The 9,322-nt window shown below is 34.9% G+C and overlaps 1 protein-coding gene across 1 annotated transcript in view; it reads right to left on the bottom strand.

Moving 5' to 3' along the window:
• LOC102593097 (rho GTPase-activating protein REN1-like) overlaps positions 1 to 9,322 on the bottom strand; it is a 108,073-nt gene that overhangs the window by 91,686 nt on the left and 7,065 nt on the right. Inside the window, 2 exon segments of the mRNA XM_015306946.1 lie at positions 7,009 to 7,093; positions 8,143 to 8,287. Of these exon segments, the coding sequence (XP_015162432.1) occupies positions 7,009 to 7,093; positions 8,143 to 8,287 (230 nt within the window).

Raw genomic sequence — 9,322 nt, 5'->3', positions numbered from 1 at the left:
GTTGGTGTGTAGGGGAAAGTATCAACCCACACTATGAACTCACATACCTATTAGGGATCACCCCCGACAATTTCCACGACGATCTTTGACGGAAACTCCTTGATCTCCTCTTCTTCTTCTCTTCCTTCTCTCTTCTTCTCTTCTTCACTCAAGAACCCTAACTCTTACTATTTTAAAATGGAACAAAAATGATCCACAATCAGCCTAACACAACAATATAACCTCAAAATAAATGATTTGTGAAAAGACCAAAATGCCCTTAAATTTCTGGACGGACTCCCTGCCAACTGCCCAACTTTCAAAGGGCATAACTCGCTCATACGAACTCGGAATCGAGAAAACTCGGTGGCATTGGAAAGATCATTCTATGAACCTCGCAACCATAACTGTAAATCCACCTAAATCATCTTGAGCTAGAATTTATGGCTTTTCAAAGTTGGCCAAAAACTCACCTTTTCCATACTTAGCCAAAATTTTCCAGATTTTCAAATTCTTTCCAAAAATGAAAATTTTCAAATTCTAAGCCTCTTCCTAGTTATTTCAATTTGCCGGATGTTACACTAGGATATTATAAATGTGACCTATTCTTTGTAGCTATTAGGAAGATAGGAGGAATACTCCACCGAAGTTTAATTAAAAGTATTTGAATTCGATTATCATAGTGAAACTAGCAAAACAAGAGTACACATTGAAGAAATGACTTTGGAGTGTGGGGTTAGTGATGATGTAATAAAGGGATCAAAGTGCTTGCTCGAAAAAATAACTAGGCAATCATGGATAAGCTGGGTTATCATTATCGATACTAATCTTCTTTCGATCTCAAAGTATCATGGTACAAAATCTCCTTTCAGTCTCATTTGTGCAGGCTACAAATCAACCCACTATCTTACAATAATCCCTTCTTCAAGCAAATTTAGGAATAAGGATGAGTCTAAAAATCCCCTTTCAAGAGAAATATAGAAATCAAATCCACATTGTGAGTATCAAACTATCTCACCACTTCTAGTAATCCCTTTTGGGCATCAATCGAAGATATGACCTAGAGTTAAGTTGTCCACCTTAACCCATCAATTAATTTCATGTTAAATAGCATGAATCTATGATTATAGAGTAATAAAACAGATCAAGGCTCTAAATTCACTAAAATATATCAACACCCAACCCCATAAAAACACCCCTAGACCTTGGGGTTTTAACCACACATACTTCGGTGGAAAGAAATTATACCTAAAGTAAATTCAGCCATTGATTTGCATATAGTAAGCAAGGATCTTCAAGACCCACTTCGAATTTTAACTCTCCAAGTGTCGATTACAAATCTATCTTCAAAACGCCAAACAAAAAGGGATGGAGGAAAAGTTCTATCTCAACGTCTCCAAGTTGGAATTGATAAAATTTAGATTTTCTCTCTAATTTACTATCTATAGTTTCCCCAAAAATAAATTAAGAATGCCTTCACAGCTTGTTCGGTGACGTTAATCAGGATCTCCTAATAAATTTGGTGGATCATCATTTGGTCCTTTAGCTCACCCTTTCTTGGTCTCAAGCTTCAGGTATTTGATAATCATTCGGCTGACTCGACTAAGCCCGCATTTTCCCATTAGGCGTATTTCCAATTACCCCTTTGACCTCCTTCTTGACCTCCATTTTTAGCTCCATAGTATGCTACATTAGGCGGTGAAACCCAACTCGCCTTTTTCTCGTTCGGCGAGTTTCTGAGTCCTTCTTTCCTCACTGACTTGTCTTGACCCATTTTTATTAAACGCTGTCAACTTTGGTGGAACCAACCATTTCAAGGATTCACCCTTTATCTTTTGGCGAACTTTAACTTCAGAGTTTTTATTGAATTTCAACGTTCTTGGCCTTTCTCTCATGTATTCATCCTTGTATTTTCCCTTAGCCTTCATAGTTGTAAATTATCAAAATGTCATCAGAATTGGACATAATTAGGCATTGAGGACACTAATTGTTGAACTAAATATCCTTCAAATGAGTGTAAATCTACCACTCATCACTGACTGTAGGTACTGTCCCTTGATCTTTGATGTTGGTAATCATGTTTTTTTTAGTGGTACCCTTGAAAGGTGTGATTAGATTTGGGAGGCAAGGTAAGCTTAGCCCCAGATACATTGGGCTTTTTGAGATCATTCAGATAGTTGGAGATGTTGATTTTGAGTTGGCTTTTCCACCTACCTTTTCAACTATTCATCTAGTATTTCATGTTGCAATGCTTTTCTTATACATTCTTAAAGAGTTCCATGTGCTCCAGTAAGATTCAGTCTAGTTGGATGACAATTTGACCTTTGTGGAAGAGCTAGTTGTTATTTTGGATAGAGATGTCACACGATTTTTTTCGAGAGATATTCTTGTGGTAAAGGTCCAATGTAGACGCCATCCAATCAAGGTGGCTACCTGAGAGACCGACATGACTTGTGAGTCCAACATCCCCACATGTTTAAGCCTTCATGTACTTCTTGACCTTTTACATTTGAGGACAAAATTCTTATTTCTCTATTTTTTTTGGTATTTTCGGCATTTAGAGTTTTGTTTATAGATGCCTTATGTCATTTATACCTAGTTGGTTGATGAATGGTAGATTTTCACTCATTTAAGGTCCATTCAACTCAATAATTAGTGTCCTCAATGCCTAATTTGTCCTTTTCTAATAGAATTTTTATGATTTGAAACTATGAAGACAATTGGATAAGGCAAGGACAGATGTTTGAAAGAATGACCAAAATGCAAAAAGAATTGCAAAGTGAACGGTGTTGATCGCCTAGCATCATAGGCGGATCACCAACTGAGCACAACATTGCCCAAAGTGACAGTGTGTAAGGAAAAGATTTAATGCTTGAAAGTCAAACTAAGGTGGTATTCAGCGATACGCTAAACCTATAAGGCAAACCCAATCGAAGTCACTGGCAGGGGTTCAAACACCTAAAGCCTAGAGCTTCACAAGGCGAGCTGAGGAGCGAATGGCGATAGGCTGAGTAGGTTTGGCTGCCCGACTAATGTCACCGAAGTTATCAAACGATAGAATTTTGGGCCAAAGTTTGGGAAAATATAAATAGCCCAAAGAATGTAATTTTTAGGAGAGTGGAGTTGAGTTTTTTTTAGAGTCTTTGAAGAAGACAGTTTTGAGAGTTAGAGAGCACTTTACCTTTGAAGAACACTTTTCTAGCTTTTGGGGTTTAAGAACTTTCTTCTTGAATTTGAAAAATTAATTTTGAATACAAAGTGAGTTTTCTTTTCATTGCTTAATTTCATGTTACATATAGTCTCTTTCATGAAAGGTATAATTTCTTTAGTTTTTGTGATGTATGGTTAAAACCCTAAGATCTAAGGGTTCTCTAATGGGGTTGGTGTTAATTTAATGTAGTGGGTGTTGTGCTATGCTCTGTTTGTTGTTGTTCATGCATGAATTTAGTCTAATTGCCATGTGGTTAACTAATGGGTTAAGGTTGCAAACATAATTCCTACTTCCGATCTCCGGTTGATGCTCGAGAGAGATTAATTGGAGTTGGTAATAACTTGAATACTAGCAATTTAGGTTTGATGTTTGTAGCTTTCTTGAAAGAGAGGTTATGGGTCAGATCTATTTGCCCTATTCTTGAAACAGAGAATAGAGTAAGGTATTGGGTTGTTAAGGATAGGAATATAGATGAGACCGAAAGGACATTCTATGCATATATGCTTTGAGATCGAGACATGATTAGCGTTAATGAAGATGACTTAGCCTATTCATGAATGTTCATCACAATGGAGCAGCATAATTACCCCTATGTGAGATTATATTCCAATCCCGCACCCCTAGATTACTTGATAGCTATTGATTTCATTTAATTATATGTTTAATTGCGATAATTGATAACCAAAGCTTTATATTAAGTTGGTGGTTCGATCCACCCAATTGTTCTTACTATTACCAATGAGCTAATTTTAAAATCAAATTTTCTTGAAAAAGGAATTCTCTACAATACACCGGGATTCGACCCTGACTCTTCGTTAAATTTTTATTGACGACGACCACTTACTCTTTTAATTAGTTTTCTAGGTTAAATCGAGTGTTATCGGTGGGGCTTATATGACGATCACTGGGGTAGTTCATTTGGTTTTTATGCAGGTTTCCCTATTTTAGAGCTTTTGAAGTTTATATATTTGGCTTTGGTCAAAATTTTAGGTAAGTCACCTTGAAATGTGATTCAAATACATTAATTAGCTCGAGAGCATTGATTTTAATTTAATAAGACCTTTGGTTTGGGTCATGAGACTTCTTGGCTAATTTCGAGCTACTTTAGAGTTTTTAGCTAAAATGGAGCTTGGAGTTTGAGATCTACTTTTCATTGAAATGACCTTCGCTGGAAGTTTTGATAATTGCGTTGAGTCCAAAATTCCATTTAGGGTTGGATAGCATATTCATTTGGCATTGGTTAGACCCTGAATGAATCTCGAGGTCCATTCAAGCCTTGGGATTCTATTACAAGTTTCCTAGTACAACTCATGCAAGTGTTGCTGCTCTCAAGGAGCTTGGCTTGATTCAACAGAGCCGCTCTTACGGTGAGCCAAAGTGATGGCTAGTGACACTGGCAGGGCTTTGTCACTATCGATGTTGATCACTCTGGTTATCTGGCTGAACGGGATTTGAGCCACTTCTGTAGAGTCTGTGGGCCTTGTTGACTACAACTCATGTGATAGCCTTACTGTACCGGCAATGTCACTACTGCACCTATCGTCCATCGGTGTGGCGATCATTAAGTGTTATCTCTCTCTCTTTCTATTCTATTTTAACTTTCATAGAAAAGAAGGAGAGTTGGGTGCTCAATTTGAGGAAATTTCCCTTGCAATTCTTGAGCTAGAGTTGGGAATAGTTTAGGAGAATTTTTGGGATTGTCAATCTCTCTTCGAAACACATAACTCTTGTTAATTTCTCCATTTGACTTTTGAAATGGTTATTCTTGAGCTAGCATGGTATAAGGAAATTTTGAGGTTTGGATGAGCTCGGATTGTGCTTAACTTTTTGGCAAAAGTTCCTTGAGTTTTTTGTGCCATATTGACAAATTCAATAGGGTGATTCCGTGGATGAGGAACACAAGCCCATTGTTGACTTGATTTTGGTTCCAAGATTCTTTATTGCTTTATGGGTATCAATTCTCTCATGTTGATGCCTAAATCACTAACTTTTAGCGTGACATTGTTCGAAGGTTGCTAGAAAAGGAAAAGCCCCAATTAGAGGATTCAGCACATGTGTAAATGACATCGAGGTATGCTACGACTTACTAATCTTAGACTTGGCACGTTTGTTGTTTTAGCATGATGATCTTCTAGTGTTTGAGTTGAGTTTTTTAATATGATCCTTGTTGATATTCATATTGTATTCGTTTAGACTTATTTTGAGTATTTTCAAGAACTATGCTACTTTCTCTTGTCTATATTGATGTTCTTGTTCTAGTGGATTAGGATTACCTCGTTGTACTTATTTATGGCCTTAGCCTAGGCATGGCTATTGCATGCTTGAGACTTTAGTCTTATGGCTTGTGTCTCTTAAGTTTGGCTTGTATCATACTAGAGATAGATATGACATTTCGGGTTGGGCTTTGACCTTTGGAAACATATTTAGTTCTTGCATTTGGCTAATTATGGTAAAAATAGGTTCTTAGCCTGGTTATAGTTTTTTCTTGACATTGTGTGGTGTATCTTCTCAATGTAATATTCTAGGAAGGATCGGCCCTCTGTTGTGGCTATCCCGATGTAAGATTCTAGGTGAGGCGAGGTTTCGTTGTGGCTGACCTGATATAAGATTCCGGGAGAGGCTAGGTTTCGTTTTGGTTATCCTGATGTAAGATTTTGGGAGAGGCTAGGTCTTGTTGTAGTTATTCCGATGTAAAACTTTAGAATAGCATAGGTTTCGTTGTACCTATCTCTTTGTAAGATTCCAAGTGATGGTGCATCTTGTTGTGGTTATCCCGATGTGCGATTTCAAGAGAGGCTATACCTAGTTTGCGATTATCTCAATGTCAAATTCTAGGAGAGGTTGTGTTTAGAATGTGAATACCCTGATAAGGATTCTGGGGTATCCCCTTTTAAGTTTTGTTGGCGATTCTTTGTTACTTCTAGAACTCTTTGTATCTAGTGTTCGTTCTTGTGTGCACTCATAGGGCTTATGATGGTCTGTTCGAGTTATGTCTTCTATCTTGTCTCTTGTATGCACTTTATGGGCTTATGAGGTCCAGTTAGTTTAAAGTTAGGTTGATTTACTTTGGTACTCACTTTAGATTCTCTTTATATGGTTTATGAATTTCTTTACTATTAGTGTTACCTTATATGACGTTACTTACCGTTTTACTTACTCACAGCTTATTGTGCTTTTGCAATGTCTAGCTTTGTCGGCCTATCATGCCTACTGAGTATCCATTATTTTGGTACTCGTACTGCACCATTTATCACTTTCCTCTGATGCAGATCCCATCTCCAGTCGTCCTCATTGATTCTTGTGGAGTTGCAGTTGGTATTCAGTTATTGTGGGTGAGCTAAGTGACGTCCAGAGTTGACTCATCTCCTTCGGTACATTTTGGCCAGTCTTTGTTTTTTTGAGATAGTCTGTATATTGTGTATGTCTAGTCCTGTACTCAGTTTTTGTAGTAGTTTTGTACCGATACCTACCAAGTGTTTGGATGAAACAATTGTACCTTTTGTTCTCATTCGTTGTGTATATATGACGGTTTATGTTTTTTCCGTTGTTATCTCTTTTATTTACCTTGTATTTTATTCGTGTTCGTACTTGCACTCCCTAGGCCCGCTATCTCTGTTCAAAGTTAAGGGTTAACTTACCTACTGATGAGATTTAGAAGGTGTCATCATGAGTTGAGATTTTGGATGGTAACATATAATCAAATCCAATTTGAGGGAGTTAGACATTCTAGCTATTTGTATATATTAAATGAGTCTGAAATTATAAGATGATGAGTATGTAAAATATTTATATAGGGATTCAATGAGGAAACATGGCACCTTAAGTGTGACAGATCGTCCATCACGACCATCAGGAAAGAGCAGTGTTAAGAGCTTCTTATCTTCTTTGACAATCACACTGAAAAATAACATGAAGCAGTGTTCATTTAGTTGTGGAATGAAAGTAGGATTAATAAGTATGGGGAAGTGCTAAATGACCAGAAAATATGAATAATTAGGAGTACTAAGGTAAAAATAGTTATGCATACTGAACAAAAAATATATCATATAATACTTTTAAAATTATTATTTTACATGTATGTATATGAATTTTCATGTATAATGGAAGATTAATGATTATATACTTCTTTTGAATTCAGTTTTACATATAGATATAATTTATCATATCGAATGAGACAATTTAACGATATGAAAAGAACAAGCTTTTATACGTTTATTATTAATTAGTTCTTTGATGTAATCATTATAATAAAAAAAGCAGGTAATAATTTTTTTCATGTCTCTTAAGTATAAAATTCATTCTAATTTTCACTATTAGATATGTTTTTGTAATAAAACTACGGAGCATGCAGATGCAAGATACATAATTCTGGTGGGAAAAAGTTATGCTTGATGTTGCTAAATGTATCTATTCATCCTGAAAGATAATAAGGGCAACAAGATAGTGAAAGTGTGAAACTGATGTTAAAAGTGTTTGGTAATTTTAGCTTAAAGTTAATAAATATTATAATAAAAACTTTGATTTGAATTAAAATAATAATAATAATAATGATAATAATAATAATAATAATAATAAATAGAAAATACCATACAAAAAAATGAAAGAAAAAATAAATGAAGATAAATCAGAATAAACAAAGAACGTAAGGGGAATTGATTCCAAATATTTCTCTTCATTCAAATATATAACTTGTAAAAAAAATATTATTATATTTAAAAGATTGATATGATATTTTAATTCAAATTTAATTGAAATTTGATTTGTAAGAAAGTTCTGCTTTCTTAGCCTCTCTTATATACATTTCTACAATGGTTTATAATGTTAAGCTTACTTCTCTTTTTATTTTTATTTTTAAGCTATCGATCACTAATTTTGTTGTTAAATTTTTATCAATTTTAATTCCACGTTGTACAAAATTTATCCATTATAAAATGTAAGTAGATATAATCATCGATATCTCTATTGATATCTTACGTACTGTAAAAATATCAGATAAATTGTAATAAAGGAGACTCACTGGATCACTTCGATAAAACACCAATGATGTCTCTGTTTGAGTGAACCTCCTCTTTTTCCATGACGTCCAACTAATTCCAACTGCAATTAAAATTTATTATTTTGTTTTGCTTTTTGTGGAAGATGCTTTTGTTTGATTTTAAAGGAAGAATTAATAAAACTAAACTCAGATATTTATTTTATGTATTACAAGTCACCAAGCAGGGTTATTCAAAAAAAGAAAAGAAAAGAGATAAGAGTGGATTATGCACCTATAAGCTTAACAAAACAAAGTGAAGGTGGTAAGCAAGCAAATTCAGAAATCCCATATGCTTAAGTCATACATCATCAACCCACAGAATTTTTTATTTAATCTATTAGACCATTTTTCTGAAATCTATTTAATTTAGTTCAAGCCTCTTTTTCTTCTTAATCTTATAATAACAATATGTAAAAAATATTGAGATTAAACGAGTCGAATTGGACGGGTCATGATTAAACCCGATTTTTAGCCCATTGAGCTTAGCGTAAACTTGGGTGGGTTAGGATCCAACTCTATTTCGATTCTAACTCATTTTAATATTTCTCAATTCAATCCAACCTACCCATTTGACACCTTAATATTAGATATAGAAATGAATTATAGGTATTATCCACAGTCCACAACCCTCAACACAGGGGTTCCTACTATTGGTTAGAGCCGTCAATATGGGCTAGGCCTGTTGGGCCGGCCTGGCCTAACCCGAGATTTAATAGGGCTGGGCTAAAATTTTTGGAGCCCATTTAAAAAAAAGGCTTTTTAGCCCGGCCTGAATAAGCCTGCTGATTTGTGGGGCTTGAGAAATATAGGTAGGGCCGGCCCGAGGGCTAATACAAATTAATTAAAAAATATAATATAATATTAAAATTTAAAATTAAAGAGATTCAAACTCAAAATCTATTTAAAGTTTTTTAGGAAATCACTAAGTATAGAAGTTGCATCCACCATGAAAATGTCCAAACACTTCTTGCTACTCGAAACTAGTTACATGGTTTTTCTCAAACTGGTAATATATTTTTGTGTACATTTAAATATTATAATTCTCAATTTAGTTATTTTTTAATATTTAACTAATTGAAACCGCATATAAATTGCAG

This window comes from Solanum tuberosum, unplaced genomic scaffold (genome assembly GCF_000226075.1).
Source record: "Solanum tuberosum cultivar DM 1-3 516 R44 unplaced genomic scaffold, SolTub_3.0 scf00043, whole genome shotgun sequence".
NCBI classification, from domain to species: domain Eukaryota; kingdom Viridiplantae; phylum Streptophyta; class Magnoliopsida; order Solanales; family Solanaceae; genus Solanum; species Solanum tuberosum.
Note: the sequence above shows the minus strand (reverse complement) of the source record. Positions and strands in the feature narration are given on the sequence as shown.